Here is an 18,172-nt window from a genome sequence, read left to right as displayed (position 1 = left end):
CTTTATCATCACCGTAGTTTCACTACAACAAAAGCTTTTTCTAAGATTAGGTAATTTTTTCTAAGCCAGTCGTCACAAACGTCTGTAAGTTTGAAGGTTTTCAGCTGACAGACGTTCAGGTAGTTTCATCGCTCTGGTTTGGAGGATTCAATGTTTATTAATCGTCCCTTCAGACGACCAAAGGCTGCCACGTGTACGGTAACAGCACAGACACGTGACAGACTAGACTTTCATGTGACAGCGTTTAATCTGTAAAAGGTGACGTTGACATATGTTGGAGGCGTGTTGGTCACCAAACTGAACGTGTTCACTCACTGGAGTCTGTGTGGTTGTTGTTGTTGTTATTCACCGTCTTCTCTCTGACTGTGATGATGGTCCCATTTCCTTTAGACACAGTTAAAGATGGAATCTCCACAGTCACTTTACAGATGTGTGTTCCTGAATCCTCTGATGTTTGAAATGTTCAAAGATGAGTCTTTGCCTCCTTTTTCAGAGACTTGGAGCTTGATTTGCGTTGGTCTCTCTCTTAATTATTGTTTGATTTTTCAGCCAGGCCACTCTGAATCTTTCAGACGTTCTTGTCCAGCAGCAGGTGATGCTTACGGTCTCTCCCTCCATGACAGAAACATCTGGACTCTGGGTCACAACAAACATGCCCGATGAAACAGCTGCAAGAGACACAAAACTGTGAGTCAGTACAAGAGACGAGTCTCCAAAAGTTGGTTCTGTTCATCTGGACGCAGCGTTTTGTGGGAGAAACGTTTCGTCATCATCAGGTGACGTCTTCAGTCTCAGCTGCAGGTTTCAATCTTATAAACAGGACATTTGCATAATGACTGAAACCAGCCCACTGGGGCTGAGGTCAGTTCCTTCATCTTAATCATGCAAATTCTCATGACCATTGATCAACAACCACTGATCCATGTCCATGAGTCCCATTCACAGAGAGCTGGGGAATGGCTGCAATCACAGCATGTAAGATGGTGACAGATGACCCTTAGGCCCCTCCTCCATTCAGAGATGGTCTTTCCCTTTTCACGTAAATGGCCTCCTTGACTCCGCCCTCAAACCAGCGTTCCTCCCTGTCCAGGATGTTACATCCTCATCATTGAAAGAGTGTCCACTGGCCTGTAGGTGTGATAGACTGCAGAGTCCTGGCCTGACGAGGTGGCTCTTCTGTGTTGTGCCGTCCTCTTAGCCAGAGGTTGTTTGGTTTCCCCGATGTATAAATCCTGACAATCCTCCTGCACTTAACAGCGTACACTATGTTACTCTGTTTGTGTCGGGGGACCCGATCCTTGGGGTGGACCAGTTTTTGGTGCAGCGTGTTGAGGTGTTTAAAAGCCACAGAGACCCGGTGTTTAGAGAAAATGCGTCTCAACCAGGGGCGATTCTAGGATCAGAGCTTTGGGGTGCTGAGCACCCAGAGAGCTGCCCAGCCAGGCAAGATAAACTTTACTCGTCACGATGAGACGTCTTCCCCGTCTCTGTCAGTCCCTGCATCCCTACATGCCTCCAGTTGTCCCGAGTTCTCTCTGACTGTCTCCTTGGTGCATTTAAACCCCTGTTCCTTCCTGTCCTCATCGTCTGTTGTCTTCGTCTCTGTTATCAGTCATATAATTTTACTATCTCTGTGCAAGTCTGCAAATTTCTTATTAAATCATAAGATTCTTAAATTCATCAAGTCACAAAACATGACATCACTGTTTTGTACATTTTAACACAATTTAATCCCCACATTTGTGAAAGAAAAGCAAAACACTTTTTTGAAAAGTCTGTAACAAAACCATCAAATCTGATAAAGGTTATTTAAATGCTGCAAAAGAAGAATGGATTGAGATACGTACTGCCTGCAGGGACTAGAAAGAGAGAGCAGATTTCTCCTGTTTTGGCTTCCTGTTAAATCCAGAATTTTCAAAATCCTGCTCCTCACATACAAGGTCTTAAATAATCAGGCCCCATCTTATCTTAATGACCTTGTAGTACCATATCACCCTATTAGAGCACTTCGCTCTCGCTCTGCAGGCCTACTTGTTGTTCCTAGAGTATTTAAAAGTAGAATGGGAGGCAGAGCCTTCAGTTTTCAGGCCCCTCTTCTGTGGAACCAGCTTCCAGTTTGGATTCAGGAGACAGACACTATCTCTACTTTTCAAGATTAGGCTTAAACTTTCCTTTTTGCTAAAGCATATAGTTAGGGCTGGACCAGGTGACCCTGAATCCTCCCTTAGTTATGCTGCAATAGACGTAGGCTGCCGGGGGATTCCCATGATGCACTGGGTGTTTCCTCTTCACTCACTATGTGTTAACAGACCTCTCTGCATTGAATCATATCGTTATTAATCTCTGTCTCTCTTCCACAGCATGTCTTTTGTCCTTTTCACCCAACCAATCACAGCAGATGGCCCCGCCCCTCCCTGAGCCTGGTTCTGCTCGGAGGTTTCTTCCTGTTAAAAGGGAGTTTTTCCTTCCCACTGTCGCCAAAGTGCTTGTCTCATAGGGGGTCATATGATTGTTGGGTTTTTCTCTGTATCTATGAAGCGCCTTGAGGCATCTTTTGTTGTGATTTGGCGCTATATAAATAAAATTGAATTGAATTGAAGTAAATGAAAGCTCTGCGTCATTTGAATCTTTGATTCTTGTTTCTGTTGCAGGTCTGTGACTGAACTTCTGGGAGGAGAAACGTTGGTTTCATGCTCCAAACTGAGCTTATATGATACTAAGGACCCTGGAGGTCAGTCCACCTTTATAATTCAGCACAGCCTGGAGTCTCTTAGTCAAGCTTGTTTGTGTTTTCTGTGAGGAAGTTTTCAGCAGCAGCTCTTTTCTTGGATGTTGGTTCCCTTTGTTTCCATCCTCTGTTAAGATGTTTCAGTAATGTTGAGGTCTGGGGAGGCCAATCCATGGCTGACGTCCTGTGATGCTGCATTAGCAGTTTGTTCATAGTGAAAAATGAAGCCACTGCCAATCAGACATTTGCACAGTGGATCAACTTCTGATGGTACTGTCCTGAATTCCACACCTATAATATGTTTGCACATACTGATGAATATGTGCAGCTGATTTTCAGTCCAGTTCCTGTGTGACAGACGCCAGTCTTTCTGCCTGTGTCCTTCCTTAACAATAGAGCCATCCTTCCACTGAGACTGTTTCTGATGAGGCTTCACTGAGCAGTAGATGGATCCCTCAGCTCATCTAATCGTCCTATTTCTAACACATGACTGTCAGAAACTGTTAATCTGCTGCAGCTCTTTAACTCCTCCACTTCTTTTTTGTAATCTCTTAGTTTCCTCATCTTTAAGGTGGCACTGCACACCAGATCCAAAGTCAACATGCTGTTATATAATGGAGTTGAACCTGTAATGGAGTTTGATTTAAACCAATCAGCAATTAAGTGAATGATGATGAGCAAAGATGGTGGAGGTGGTGGATGAAGACCCGGACAGCTGTGGTTGGCTCCTCGTATAGAGCAGAGTGAGGTTGTGTTTGCACATTATTATAAAACCATGTTCACCATATATTTTAGCTGCAGACAATAACATGATTTCTTTGCTGTGGTGATTTTATTCCACTTTGGTAAAATGGAAAACCATCATTTCTTGCTGTAATTCACACATTATTCCAAGAGCCTCAACACAAGCCTTGTAGTCCGACCATATATAGACAAATCAATAGTTGTGTTTGTAACAGCTCATGAACATGAATCGTTCCACATTACTTTAAAATCATTGTAAACTAAACTGGAATAAATGAGTGTTTATATATAGTTTTGTCTCAGCTGTTCATACACAGTGTTTCAGTTCTTATCAGAGTCCCACCGTCTCACTGTGGTGAACCTTTAGCTCTGTTGGAAGCGTGTTGTTAGACCAGCTTTCCCTCATTTAAAAATAATCTCTCATTAGAAATGGACATGATGTCTAAGACATAGAAATGCTTATTATGGGTTCACTTGATGTCACTGAAAAGATGCACATGGGTAACGTGCAGGCCATCCAGCTCCGAGGTTTATCTCCTCACCTCGAGTCTGCGACACTCTCTCCGTGTCCTCTCAGATAAGGGCGCGCACATTTCTGCACCATCTTCTAAATTACAAAGAGCGACTCACAAAACAGAAGCTCACAAAACACTCATCACAAACCAAAAATGGCTCCACTGAGCGTCAAACTGTCACCAGAATTTACTGATAATCTAAAGACTCACAGAACTCATTTTGTCTCATTGTGTCTTAGTTTGAGACATAAGTGCATGATCATAATACTGTGTAGTTAGATGAGACAGAGCTGATGCTTGCTCTTAATTATCCTCTTCATGTTTCCCGAGCCTCAGCAGTGGAAGCTGCCATGGATAGAAAGACTATGACTCATCTTAAATCTCAAATCTTTGTCTCCAAAGAGCTGCTGATGTGTCCGATATGATCCACAAGCTTAAACTAGGATTATAAGTGTGTGCAGTGATGTGTGTGAAACCTCTGAGGACTCACACGTGTGTGCTTCAGCCCACACACACATATGAAGCACTGCGACCTCACACAGAAGTGTTTCACACATCCAGCCTGAATCCTGATCATTTCTACAGTTTATTAAGTTCAGCTTCACCTGAACATCAGTGATGAAGCTGCTCTGACTCCATCACAGCTCACAGCTGTTGGAATGAGTCAAACAATGAAGAAGGTTCAGAAACAGCTGATGATTTTACAGAAACATGATGCAAACATGAAAATGGACACATGATTTTTTATTAACAGACACCGTTTATGTTTCACTGTGCATGACGTCATCAACACTGACACCAGGGGGCGCTCATCACCAGCCTGAGGAAGTGTGATAATGGGGGGAGACGCAGTGTTGTGTGTACTGCAGTCGGACAGAAGGAAAAACTTCCTCCTGAAAACATTTTCATCCTTCCCAAAAGTGTTTGAGTCAAATGTTACAAATATATAAATACAATAAAACACAGGGTCTTACATAAAATTAGTGATGCAGTTGTGCACTGAGCACCTTTCCAATGTTCCTTCCTCAGATGAGTCCAGCTGCTGAACACATTAACATCTGTATGTAAATGTAGCCGAGAACCAACCTGAGCACTGCTGGGAAAATACAAAGGCAACCATCAAAGTGCTGTATTATCTTATTTATTCTGAATGTTGACTTAGATCCACACCACGATTTATGAAACTATAGAACTAAAATAACAACAATCGTCTGCTTCTTTAAAATTTCTTTCATTACATCAAACCAGTGAAAACTGAGAAAAACAAAGAGCTGTTAGCATGTTCAGACCAACTTTGAGACAGAGACTGTAAAGTTCTGCACTTTAAATCCTGCCTGTGTTCCTGCAAATGATTCACACTGAAAGTATCTTAGTTTAGTATTGAGTGAGCCACAAAGCAGCCTGATAGCTTTAAAACAGTAAAAGTAAATGAAATTGACAGTTTCAGTGTAGCTGGATCTATTATTGGGGGGTCATGACCCCCGTAACCCCGCCTGGTCCTGAGGTCAAATCCACCATCTTTGTTTCAGTGCTTCATGTTTGTCACTACCCGATCCGTACCGGAAACCCGATCGGTACCCCGCATGCGCAAATCTTACGTCACTCCCTCTCTTTGCCAACATTGCGACATTCAATATATTTGAATGATACGGTTAGCGCCCAGTTAGCTCCTAGCATTTCTCAGCAGCTCTGCCTCCTTTTCGACTACCAGGACATTTAAACAATGAATAATCCGTATCCGCAACAAATTTTTGCTTTTCTCCTCAACAGAAAGCGTTCCCCGATTGAACAACAGCGCCGTAAAATAAGAAGAATGGTGCCTAATGACAGAGTTAATAATACAGACTTTATAATATGTCACGTGAAGATTCAGCAGCCAGATGAAGTGTTTACTGGCAATTGACAGTGATAGCGGACATCTATCATCACTTTTCCAACAATCCTCTTTCCACACAGACAAGCATAAACACACTCGACTATCCTAAATCAAATTTAACACACGTTTGTAATGACGCTAATTCAGTTTATCAATAGGGTTCATTCGCTCAGTCAGCAGGTGGCGGTATCCTCGTACACTGGGGAGTAACTGCCATTAAACGAACAGAAGAAGAAGAAAACCCCTGCACATGCGCGGTAAGGATCGGGAGTCCTCGATCCTGTACACTATCTTTTAATTTTTTATTTTTGTCTACATTATATTAAATGTTTCATTATCGGAAACATGTTAAGAGATACTTGTTATTCTTAACATCTTAACAGATACTCTGACCTGTAACTATCGTAAAATGCTTCGACCGGAAGTAGACACCTTTCGCGCATGCGGGGTACCGATCGGGTTTCCGGTACGGATCGGGTAGTGACAATGTTCTCCCGTGTTTGTGTGCGTCCTCTCCGGTACTCCGGCTTCCTCCCACAGTCCAAACACATGCAGTTAGTGGGGTCAGGTTAGCTGTGAGTGGTTGTGTCTCTGTGTTATTCCACCTTAATACAATGACTTCCTGTTAGCATGAAGTGCTTCTGTAGGACTGATGTCATTTTCATGGTTGGATCATTTAAATGAAGCTGGACTCAGATGCAGTAAATAAGCTGATTGATCATTAATGAATAAAGCTGGTCAAACACATCACGTGGACACATGTGATTGTGTGTTGTAGTATTGATCCCAATGCTGGTATCAGTCCTGGATCAATAACACTGGATGGATGCGTTCAGCATGGAGCCCTGAGCTGTGTTACAGACAAACATGGAAACTGACAGGTCTGTGTCATTCACAGTCTGTAACACTTCTAAACAACAGAGGCTGACCCAAGTGCCTCAGAGCCAGGCACGCTCACATCACAGCTCTCTAAATAAGCCAGTTTCAAAATAAGAGCTGAAAGCTGTGTTTGCTTGTGTTAGCTTATTATTGTGGAGACTAACATTCAGTGATCATGTGTTCAGACTCATAATGATTACTCTCAGAAATCCTGATCTTTGTATTTACTGTGTGTTGGATCAATAACTGAGATTCATGGTATCACACAGCTGTGCTGCTGCTGATGTCAGCACATCTGGAACAATACGAGGTATCTGCTACCAGACTGAGCAGGACGTGAGACCTGTGGACTGTTTAAAGCTGTCCCTCCACAGCTCACTCAGACCTGATCCACACCTCAGTGATATTCTCTGACTTCCTCAGTAGAGACAGAAACCATTCAGATCTGGGACCATCAGCTGACTGATGATGTCACACAGACTGTGTTTTTCAGGAACAGTGATTCTGATGTGAGCCTGCTAGCTGACAGCAGACCTGATGAAAGCACATGTTCACATCTGTGAGGACAGACTGGACTCTTTGACTGCACCTTGGTTCTCCTCAGAGGTCTGTACAGGAGCATGTCCACCCCCACTGAAGATCTCAGTCACTGTGAAACATAGAAAGCTGCTTGTGTGGCCTCTGCCTCACATGTAGATACAGCTACAGGTTTCTCTGTCAGTCAGACTGAAACAGTGTCCTGATGCTGCATCATTCAGCTCTGTGCCCCAGTCAGCATCACTGGGAGCTACCAGTGTTTCTGCCCTTTTCCTGTAACACTACACTCAGCACAGGCTCAGCTGGTATCCAGTGTTGGACTTTGGCTTCAGCTGCTGTGATAGATCCTCTAACATAGATCAGCTCTGCTACATGTTGTTAGATAAGTGCAGCTGCTGTCATGTCCTGATGTTTCTCTGGCTCAGCAGCTTCTCCATCAGAGGTTCACATGGAGCTGATCCAGTATCTCCAGTAACTGTGTTCTGTGCCTCACTGGTTCATCCTTCTGTCTGTGTGACGTCAGTCAGATGTTGAAGTTAAACTCTGTAATCTTCACTGTGTCACAGAGTTCAGTGAGTCCCGTTATTCACAGTATCAATCAGATCATCAGAGAACAGCTGATCAGCAATCAGTGGTGCCAACAGCGCCTCCTGTGGTGAGAGGATGCAATAATGCAATGTAGCATTTTTCCACTCAACACTTGCAGTCATGGAAACTGTCTGTTGGATCTGTGTGACGTTGCTTTCTTGGTTAGAGTTCCTCACAAATGTCCAGATGATTCTTCTAATGAGGCGTCGACCATGTTTGCAGCTCTTTGGAAGAAAACGTCGCCCTTTGCCATCCTTACTTTTCTTTGACTTCTTCAAATGCAGCTGAACTCCAGCTGGTATTTTCTTGGACTTTGCAGCTGTTTCTGGTCATCAGTTCATTCCTGCAAACCTCTGAAGCTGAACAACAATGATGCTGCATTGCTGGCTGATCCCAAAAGGTTGATTCTGTTCATCTGGACGTTTTCTTAGCTTACAAACAGCACATTTGCACAATGACTGAAAGCAGCAGCACCTGATATATATGATACTAATATAATACATATACATATATAATCCATACTAATGATGAAGGAACTGAGCTCACAGTCCATTGTTCATTGAGACGTTCCCCGTCCGTCGGCTAAACGCTTGATTGAAACTTCAATGCGACAGTGACACCAAGTAGAATTATAAATGTCACATAGCCCCAAACATGTCTTTTTCAAAGCCTGCGGTGAAGAGAAAGGTTGGTGATGAGCACCGACAATTTCAGGAAAAGTGGGAAATGCAATATTTCTTTGTTGAGCACAGGGGCACCCCGACCTGTCTTATTTGCACAGAGAAAGTTGCGCTGCACAAGGAATACAATTTGAAACGTCATTACACAACTAGACATGCTGAGGTGGATGCAAAATACCAGGGAGACGAGAGAGCGAACCGGGTTGCCAGTCTTAAAACAGATCTACTGAGGCAGCAAGATTTTCCGTGGAGTTCTGGATCCTGGCGGAGGAGTCGGGCTGGGAGGAGAAAGCACTGCGTGGAGCCTTCCTCAACAGCCTTAATGAGAATATTAAGCGTGAGTTAGCAACCAAGGAACTGCCTAAAGCTTTGTCTGCTCTAATCAATATGTGTATTAACTTAGACGACCACATGCGGGAGTTCGGCAGAAGAGCCGGGGATTGTCGGCGGCCTGCTGGGGGCACGGGTACATCTAGGGACCTTCCTACTCTGATGTGGAGAAGTGAGGAGGAGGAGCAACACGGGGATGAAGAGCAACCCATGCAGCTCGGCGGAGCCAAGCTTTCCTCCTCTAGACTGGGGCGCAAACAACGGACTGGTGAGTGCTTTCTTTGTGGAAAAAGAGGACATTTTGTTGACTCCTGCCCAGACCGAGTAAAAGAGTCGGCCCGTCAGTAATTGTGGGGATACTGGCGGGCGCCACAACAAAAGTGTTCCCTCACCTCAGCTGCCCTGCTAAATTAATGTCTCACTCCCTCACTCACTCCTGCTGCGCACTCATTGACTCTGGTTCTGAACAAAATTTCCTAGACGAAGAGTTGGCCAACATCTTAGGCCTGCCCCTACTTCCCCTTCCAGAGGTCCTGAAGGTCTCAGCCTTAAATGGCGGCCATCTAGCCTCCGTCACACATCGCACTCAGGAGGTTACACTCATTATTTCGGGAAATCACTCTGAGAAAATCAGTTTGTTGGTATTCAAAGCCCCCCACACCCCACTGGTACTGGGATTTCCTTGGCTCCAACATCACAACCCCCAAATCGACTGGGCCAAAAGGTGTGTAACTGGCTGGAGCACGCAGTGTCATGAACAATGTTTACTTGCCGCTGTCCCGGACAATCCTGGGACCGCCTCTGCGAAAGGCTCCTCACCCCCCGACCTTTCCTTGGTGCCCGCCGACTACCACGACCTCGGCCAGGTATTCAGCAAAAGTAAGGCGTTGTCTTTGAAACTATTTCTGCATCGGTCACATGTTTTCTTTCTGCTTTTTTGCAAATAATAACTTCACATTATTATTTGCTGCTAGCATGTTGTAATGCAGCCTTCAGTAATAGTAATAAATTACACAGCAGTAGTTCATTGGAGATACTGAAGTGGCAGATAACCCAGTTAGCTACCACAACTAAAACAAGCTAGCTGCAGCAGGCTAACGTTAGTTTACAGCCTAATAGAAAACTGTTTTGATCTCTTCCTTAATAACAGCTGTACCGGGGGAGAAGGTTTTTATAAACCCATTAAGGCTTAAAGCATTATTAGGGGCGTGGTCTCTTTGACTGACAGGATGGCAACACAGACGACTGTAGCTGCTACCCGTCTGCAGGAGGAGACGGAGGTGATCGAGCCCAACCCGGAAAGTGTGACAGTGTCGCTCCACCAGAAGGCTGACTGATCAAACATGTCCAGAGCTCCAGTCAGTGAATAAAGTTTTTCTGTTCCTGACCACAACCGTGACAGAGCCTAATTACGTCGGAGGTTTCTTCCTGTTAAAGGGAGTTTTTCCTTCCCACTGTCGCCAAACCTCTTCCTCACAGGGGCGTCTGATTGTTGGCGTCTGATTGTTGGCGTCTGATTGTTGGGGTTTTGTCTTTATTATCGTTGGGCCTTTACAATGTAAAGTGCTTCGAGGTGACTGCTGCTGTTATTTGGTGCTTTATGAATAAAACTGAATGAGCTGAGCTGCTGTTGCTGATTCACACTCCTAAAAGGAATTCAGCGAGTGATTCAACAGCTTAAATTTAAATTTAGTATCTGCTGACTGGTTACACTGACCATGAATAACATCACTGTAAACATCACCACAGTGCGGCAAACCGACCACTTTAGCATTAAACTACATGTATTTTCATGGAGCCCTTTAATAACTCAGAGATAGTGTACATGAAAATGTTTAGCAGGATGTTTCACAATGTGAAACAACAACAGGATGCAGCACGTGTAGATCCAGTGTGTTCACAAAACTCTAAAAGACAGACATGTCAGCTTTAAATATAATGAAGCTTCTTGCAGTCCAAACATAACCTCTGTTCTTCCTCTCATGTCCTCTTTCTCACGTCGCTCTCCGAGTGTTCTCAGTCTGCTCCGAGTGTTAAAAGAATCTGTGAAAACTTTAAACATGAACAGAACCTGCTCTGCACCAGCTGATGGGCAAAGCATGAGTTACCATGGCGATCTAACAAATCACAACATGCAAAACACAAACAGGTCATCAGCAACATGTGGCTGCTGTACTCCATGCTGTTTTACTGTTTAGAGTTAGATGCCACGCTAAAACCTCACATCCTGTGTCTGCAGAGCAAACAGATACACAGTTTTACCTGCAGAGCTGGGGTCCGTTCTTCGTACGTCGCTTACTACATCCAAGACCAAACCATCGCGCTAACCGTGAGCTCGCTAATCCGGTTCCCCGAACACACCTGCTGTTGACGATTAGTACAGCTGGACGCAGTAATGTGACATCACTGGGTGTCGTAAAAGGGGCTACGCATCGATAGTAGAAACATTGATCGGCAACCCGCTGATTGGTCGGCGAAAATGTCGAAGGGGCGTGCTCGGTATTTTCCGGCAGCAGAGCAAGAACTCATGAGTGAGGGATTTCAGGAGTTTCAGAGTTTAATTAAAACGCAAGAGAACACTGCAAAGGCTGCAAAAGCAAGGAGAGAGGGCTGGCAGAAAGTTGCTGACAAATCAAACTCGTAGGTAATTTAATAATAATAATAATAATGGATTGGGTTTATATAGCGCTTTCCAAGGCACCCAAAGCGCTTTACGATACCACTATTCATTCACTCCCACATTCACACACTGGTGGAGGCAGCTACGGTTGTAGCCAGGCTGCCATATCGCGCCATCGGCCCCTCTGGCCAACACCAGTAGGCGGTAGGGTAGATCTATCATATGACACTATATTGTCCAATATCATATGGCATTATATTATATCATAATATGTTATATTATATCCCCTTTCACATTAGAGCCACAACAGGACCCACAAGAACATGGGAACAAGTAAAAGTGGAATACAGGAGTATTCTACAGAATGGTAATATTTATCTCTTAGATTGCTTTTCGTCTCTTGGCAAGGTAATACTGGCCTGTAATACTCTGTTAGTTTGTTCATAACAGCAACCAAGAAAAGGGCAGAGGAAAAAAGACAGGTGGTGGTCCTGCACCCCCTCGTCAACAAGTTGGTTAAGTAGAATAATACCCTCACGGGAATATCGATATCTCTCTATGAGCACACTGTCGCGCTGAGCTAAAGGATCCTGTCTGTCCCGCAATATACGCTGAATTCTGAGGACTCTCCTTATCAATCTTGCACCTTCCGCAATGGGTTGCTCGCGTATACGGACAGGACATGGCTGCGACAGGCTTCCCAAATCCACCTTCGCTTTTATAGCCGTGGTCTCTCATCTTGATTACACGAAGTAATTTACAATTACTACTCTGAAATATGAATTACATCTGTAATAATCACATACATGTAATAGAATGTTAATAGTCATTTCCCTTTTTTAGGAAATGACCTGTATGTATCTGTGTGAATCAATAAAGGATCAGTGCTGCATTATCTTTAGTTACATTGATGTTATTTATTTATGGTGAAACAGTGGTGGAATATCGCTGTTGCTTTCGTATAAATGAAGCGGACATACCTGCGTGGCCGCGATCTAATCCTGTTTACATAAAGTAAACCTGCTCCCGAGCAGGTTTACGCTTACGGCTCTGTTGCTATGACAGCAAGTCCCGGATGAGCTTCGGGGAACCGAACGATCCAGGATCACGCGAAATCGTCAACAATCTAATCCAGCTAACTTACTTAGCGAGGTACGAAGAACAGGGCCCCAGAGCTGCAAAGGTCGCGCTAACATGACACACAGCAAAGAGCACATGTTTCACAGGGAGGGCGGCAACAGAGGGAAGGATCAGCACAGTCAGCTGGGGTCGTCACAGAAACACTTCACACAGAAGAAACCCGCTGATTGGACGTGATACAGCAGCTCGTACACTCACAGTGTGAGGGATGCATTGAACTCTGGTCCAGGGATACTTCAACAACACGACTGGAATACTCGGGGATCAACCCACCGACTCTTCAACAACCCGCTCCACCTCCTGAGCCACAGCCGCCCAAAACACCGAAAGATCACCATTATCTAACAATGCCAACGTGAAGTTGATCCAAACTGACGGTGATAATTATCTGTAGTTTCAGTTATATTGTATTCATAAATTATATTTTGTAAACAAGTTCCTGCTAATTCAGTTCACTTTTATTTATATAGTGCAAAATCACAACAGTCTCCCCAGGGCACTTTATACTGTGAGGTAAAGACCCGACAGTAATACAGAGGAAACCACAACAATCAGATGACCCTGTGTGAGCAAGCGCTTTGGTGACAGTGGGAAGGAAGAACTCTGTTTTAACAGGAAGAAACCTCCAACGTAATAAGGCTCAGGGAGGGGCGGGGCCACGACCGCTTGTGGGTAGGATTATGTGGATTTGTTTAATGAAAGAAAACCTAAAACCACCCTTCAGTTTTCCTTCGCCCCGTCTTCCTCCCCTCACCCAGCTGGGGGTGAGGGGAGGAACCACGCCATGAAGAGGTGATCTGCAGTTAATAGATGATTTCTTACTTTTCTTTCTTTTTTAATACTGTTATGTCCTCGAGGGCCTGAGCCAGGTAACAATAGTAAGACTGCAAAATAAAAGGCCAAACTGAGTCGTTTGTGACATTAATATTTATTAAAAAGGACGAACTCGCAGAGAAAGCTACACAAACATACGAGCTAAACAAAAGGACACAAACTAAAATATCGAGAAAAAACAAAGAGATGGTTCAACAAACCACAGAAAGAAACTTCTGCCTCCGGCTAACTGCTCAGTAGTAGAAACAGAAACACCACAAACCTCACAGTCAACCCACACGAACAGCTCAACACTGACCAGGCAGCGCTTCATCAGCTCTTACACTTTGTTGTACTTGCTGGGTGGAAGGTTTGTGTGTGGGGGGGCGGGTCAGAGTGAGGATGAGCTTAGAGCTGGAAATCAGACACTTTCTGTTCAGATGATTTAATGAGCAATCATTCAAACAAGCTCATATTTATTATTGAATTACACTCTGGGTGTGTTTACGTGAGTGTTGGGAACTATTTCAGCTTCAGTTTGACATTTTGTGGGACAGCTGTTCGTTATGTTTATGGAATAATCAAATATAAATTTAACACAAACCCAAAAACACTGAAAAGTTTGCAAAGTTTCTACAGTGTTTCCACTTTTCTTCTCTCACTTCTTCCTTCTTCTTCTTCTTGGTCTCCTCTCTGGGCAGACTTTCACTTCCAGCAGCTGAAACATGAACCACACCATGAGCTACAAACACGTTGACACAGAACAATAAACACCTGCATGTGTGTACACCGTCTCAGACGGCTTTGTTGTGCGTCCTGCGTAGTTTCCTCATTAATAAGTTCCTAATATCTGCCCATTGCTTTGTATTACTGATCCCTGTGAGTCCAGCAGTGTCGCTGTTGAGTTCGGTGCTGCTTCCGAGTCCTGCATGTTGGATCATAATGATGCCAGCCACACAGCAACATATGACTGTTAGCCACCTTAAGCTAGCCTGTTACCTTGGTAACATCTGTCTTGTCTTTAGTAATTAGCTTTAAACATGATAAAGTTTGATGGTACCTTCAAGACATTTAGTGAAACATTTCTCTATGAAGAAACGTTTCAGACGATCTCATTGGGAACATAATCCGTAGTTATCAGTAGTAAAAGTTGTAGTCGTCACTAAACCCCCCAAACCTCAGGGACGGGGTTATCCTCTGAGGAGCATGAATATAAAATCCCATCGTTGGTACTTCAGTCTGGACCAAAGCGATGCGCCAACAAACACCAACTCACACCGACAAACTACAAGAAGCACAAAACATGAAGTGTAACAGAGTCAGGTTCAGATGTGCTGTAGTGACCTGTGACGCTGTGATGTGGTCCACTTGTTTCTAAAGCAGCAGAAGATCAGAACAAGGAGAATGAAGGGCAGACTCCTCAGGACGAAGATGACAGGCGATGATGAAGGAGCTGAAATTCACACAAAACAAAGTTCAGCTCTTCATTCGTTGCACTGCAGCAACCAGAATTATTGTCTGAAGGCCAAGAAAACGCCTAAAAGATTCCAGTTCCTAAGTGGATCATTTGCTATACTGGACTTCTTGACTGTCATTCTTTATTCGATCTTTATTGTTATTATTGTGATTTATTTTTATTTTGGTTTTTCTAGTTGAGTTATTACAATGAGAACGGACAGCACCGGGCACAGGAACGAAAGAGAGGTTGGGCGTTACCAGCAGTTTGTTTGATCACCTGCACAGAAAGACAACAAGCAAAAAAGAAAACAGCACAGCGACGACCAACACAGACCAACTGACGTAACAGTAAATAATAAATACTGAATGTTACTGAGCAGCACGCAGGACTGATAGAGCATAGGTGTCAAACTCTGGCCCGCGGGCCAAATTTGGCCCGCAGCCTAATTATATTTGGCCCGCGAAGCCATACCAAATTACTATTAGAGCTGGCCTACTGGTATTATACAGCTAATATATATATTGTTTAGTATTAAGCTTTGCTTGTTCCATATTCAGTTTTTCAGCAAAACCTGTTTGAGTCCATAAGAAAAGATTCATTCTTATATCTGGAGGAAGATTTTTTTTTTCATAAATATTAAGCCCGCGACTTTGTTCCAGTTTTGAATTTTGGCCCACTGTGTATTTGAGTTTGACACCCCTGGTTTAGAGGCTCAGCCAACCAAGACAGAGTGTCTGTGAGTACCTGTGTGTGAGCGCGCTTATGTTCGTAAGATTCCTCCATGTAGGTGTCTAATAGTCCCCGCCCCCCAGGTCATGAAGCAGGCACGGAGGAGACCTGGCCCCCAGAGAACGACTGCCCAAGAAGAACCACCTAGAAAGGAGCTGAGGAGAGCTCTGGATGGGAGTCACCGAGCAACCATGATGCAGAAGCTGCATCGATGAGCCTGCAGTCTCTGCTGGCAGCCAGTTATGCTAGAGTGACCTTAGCCCCCGGGCCCAGAGACCTGAGGTCCGAGGTCCCTCCACGCCCCAGAAGGTGCCCTACCGAGCCATGTAGCCAACAAACCTCTGCCAGATAACAGCTGGAGTCAGCACGGCCCGTTCACAACCCACAAAACATGTATTTAAAATTGAGATGTGGGCACCGGCGCCAGAGATGACAGATGTCTGCCCACCCCCAAGGCACAGTCGCAACTGAAGTTAATGTGATGTCACAAGTGTGCACCACTGCCCTCTGTGGGAGACGCTCCACAGAGGGCAGTGTCCATGCTCACACTGAGACGGACCTCATGTCTTTACCTCCCTAACTCAGAGTAATGTTATGGCTCGACTCATGTATGATAAGACAGCAGCCGAGCTTTGTAACGTTGGTGAAGAGTGTGTTCATTAAAGGATGAGCACTGTGGAGTTTCCAGTACCAGTGTGGTCGTGAGTGCGTCGCCTCCTCTCAACCACTGAGTCTAACCCACGTTACAGTGTGTCAGCTCTTCATTCGTTCTTTATCATCACCGTAGTTTCACTACAACAAATGTGTGACAGCGTTTAACCTGTAAAAGACGACATTCACATATTTTGGAGGCGCGTTGGTCACCAAACTGAACCTGTTCACTTACTGGAGTCTGTGTGGTTGTTGTTGTTCATCGTCTTCTCTCCGACTGTGATGATGGTCCCATTTCCTGTAGCCTCAGTTAAAGATGGAATCTCCACAGTCACTTTACAGATGTATGATCCTGAATCCTCTGTTCTGATGTTTGAAATGTTCAAAGGTGAGCAGGTCTTTGCCTCCTTTTTCAGAGACCCGTGAGATTGATTTAATTTGGCCTCGCTCTTAATGACTGTTTGATTTTTCAGCCAGTTCACTCTGAATCTTTCAAACGTTCCTGCCCAGCAGCAGGTGATGTTTACTGTCTCTCCCTCCATGACAGAAACATCTGGACTCTGGGTCACAACAAACATGCCAGACGAAACAGCTGCAAGAGACACAAACCTGTGAGTTATTATCATAAATAAAGGCGCCATGGTCAGGTTTTCTTTTACACAGATCATTTCACCACATGAAAAACATCACACCCAGACTTACAGACATTAAGTCATCACTCACGACCAAAGAAATCGATGAGAAAGAAATTTCAGAAACAACTTAGCTTTGGAGTTTTCAGTGTAATGAGATAAATACGATATTAAATCAATAAGCTGTGTTTCTACTCACGCCAACATGAGGTGCAGACAGAGGTGAAAAGCAGGCTTCTTAGTAAGAGCTTGATGTTCTCACACCTTTTCATCACCGTTGCTTCATCTCTCACAGCTCCTCTGTGGAGACCCACAGCTTCTGTTCCTCCCTCAGACAGCACTCAGCTGTAGAGAAGTTGTGGTTTAGACCACACACCTCTGTCTTCTCACGGCTGATGAAGGCGATTCAAAAACCCACTTTTATATATATATAAGTATAACATCAGAAAAGAATGAGTGCAAATATATTTATGCTAAAAAAGCCTGATAAAAGCTGACTTTGAGTTGGCCTTTGTATCATACAGATGTGGTTTCCGCTCTGACACAGCGAGCTCCACAGCGGCACCTGCTGGCCACTTTTAGCGACACAGACAATGCAGCGTTCTGAACAAGACTACTCGTTATACTAGATTATCAATCATTGTGATCAACACGTGTTGGATCCCAAAGAAAGAAAGCGCTGAGATGGGGAACAGCGATGTCCAGATGAAGCCTTGAAGCTTTCAACTGCTTCCAAATAAAAACGGTGTTTGTTCTGGAGATGTGCACACATCGCCCCCTGCTGGGCAAAACATTTACTGTCATTTGAACCATTTGTGATGGACTCCTGGTTCTGTTGTACCAGTATGAGTACAGGAATGGTCGCTGCCTTAAAACCACCTTAAAACCAGTATAGGAAGAAGGAAAGCCAGCGGAGGCTTTGGGGAATGTCCTCGAGTGGTTCAGATTTTATTTGTGAAGAAGTTCATGAAGTCATGCTTAACTCCACAGAGCTCTGGCTCTTTGTCGGCCTGGCCACAGAGCTGAAGAGAAACCTGGGATAATTATTTTTTTTGTGATCAGTGATTTATAATAAGATGTTCTAGTTTTATGGAGAGCTTTTTTATAGAGCAACAAACTCTTCCTATTACCTGCTGCTCTATAAAAGCAACAGAAAACAGATTTCATTGATAAATTAAAGTCAACAGAAAGAACTTTGTATGAAAATGGAACATTGTTTGAATTTACGTCAGTTGTCACCACAACCCAGCA

General features: G+C 44.2%; 1 protein-coding gene across 1 annotated transcript in view; it reads right to left on the bottom strand.

Annotated features, from left to right (window-relative positions):
- The window catches only part of LOC102314138 (transmembrane and immunoglobulin domain-containing protein 2), a 24,762-nt gene extending 7,541 nt beyond the window's left edge, over positions 1–17,221 (bottom strand). The window contains exons 1-3 of the mRNA XM_042228228.1: positions 17,121–17,221; positions 16,525–16,881; positions 14,432–14,903 (exon numbers count right to left, since the gene is read on the bottom strand). Of these exons, the coding sequence (XP_042084162.1) occupies positions 14,776–14,903; positions 16,525–16,881; positions 17,121–17,193 (558 nt within the window). The 5' untranslated portion in view covers positions 17,194–17,221 and the 3' untranslated portion in view covers positions 14,432–14,775. The remainder of the gene's footprint in view (positions 1–14,431; positions 14,904–16,524; positions 16,882–17,120) is intronic.
- Between the last annotated feature and the right edge of the window lie 951 nt (positions 17,222–18,172).

This window comes from Haplochromis burtoni, unplaced genomic scaffold (genome assembly GCF_018398535.1).
Source record: "Haplochromis burtoni strain Fernald_Lab_line unplaced genomic scaffold, NCSU_Asbu1 Contig_313, whole genome shotgun sequence".
Lineage (NCBI taxonomy): Eukaryota > Metazoa > Chordata > Actinopteri > Cichliformes > Cichlidae > Haplochromis > Haplochromis burtoni.
Note: the sequence above shows the minus strand (reverse complement) of the source record. Positions and strands in the feature narration are given on the sequence as shown.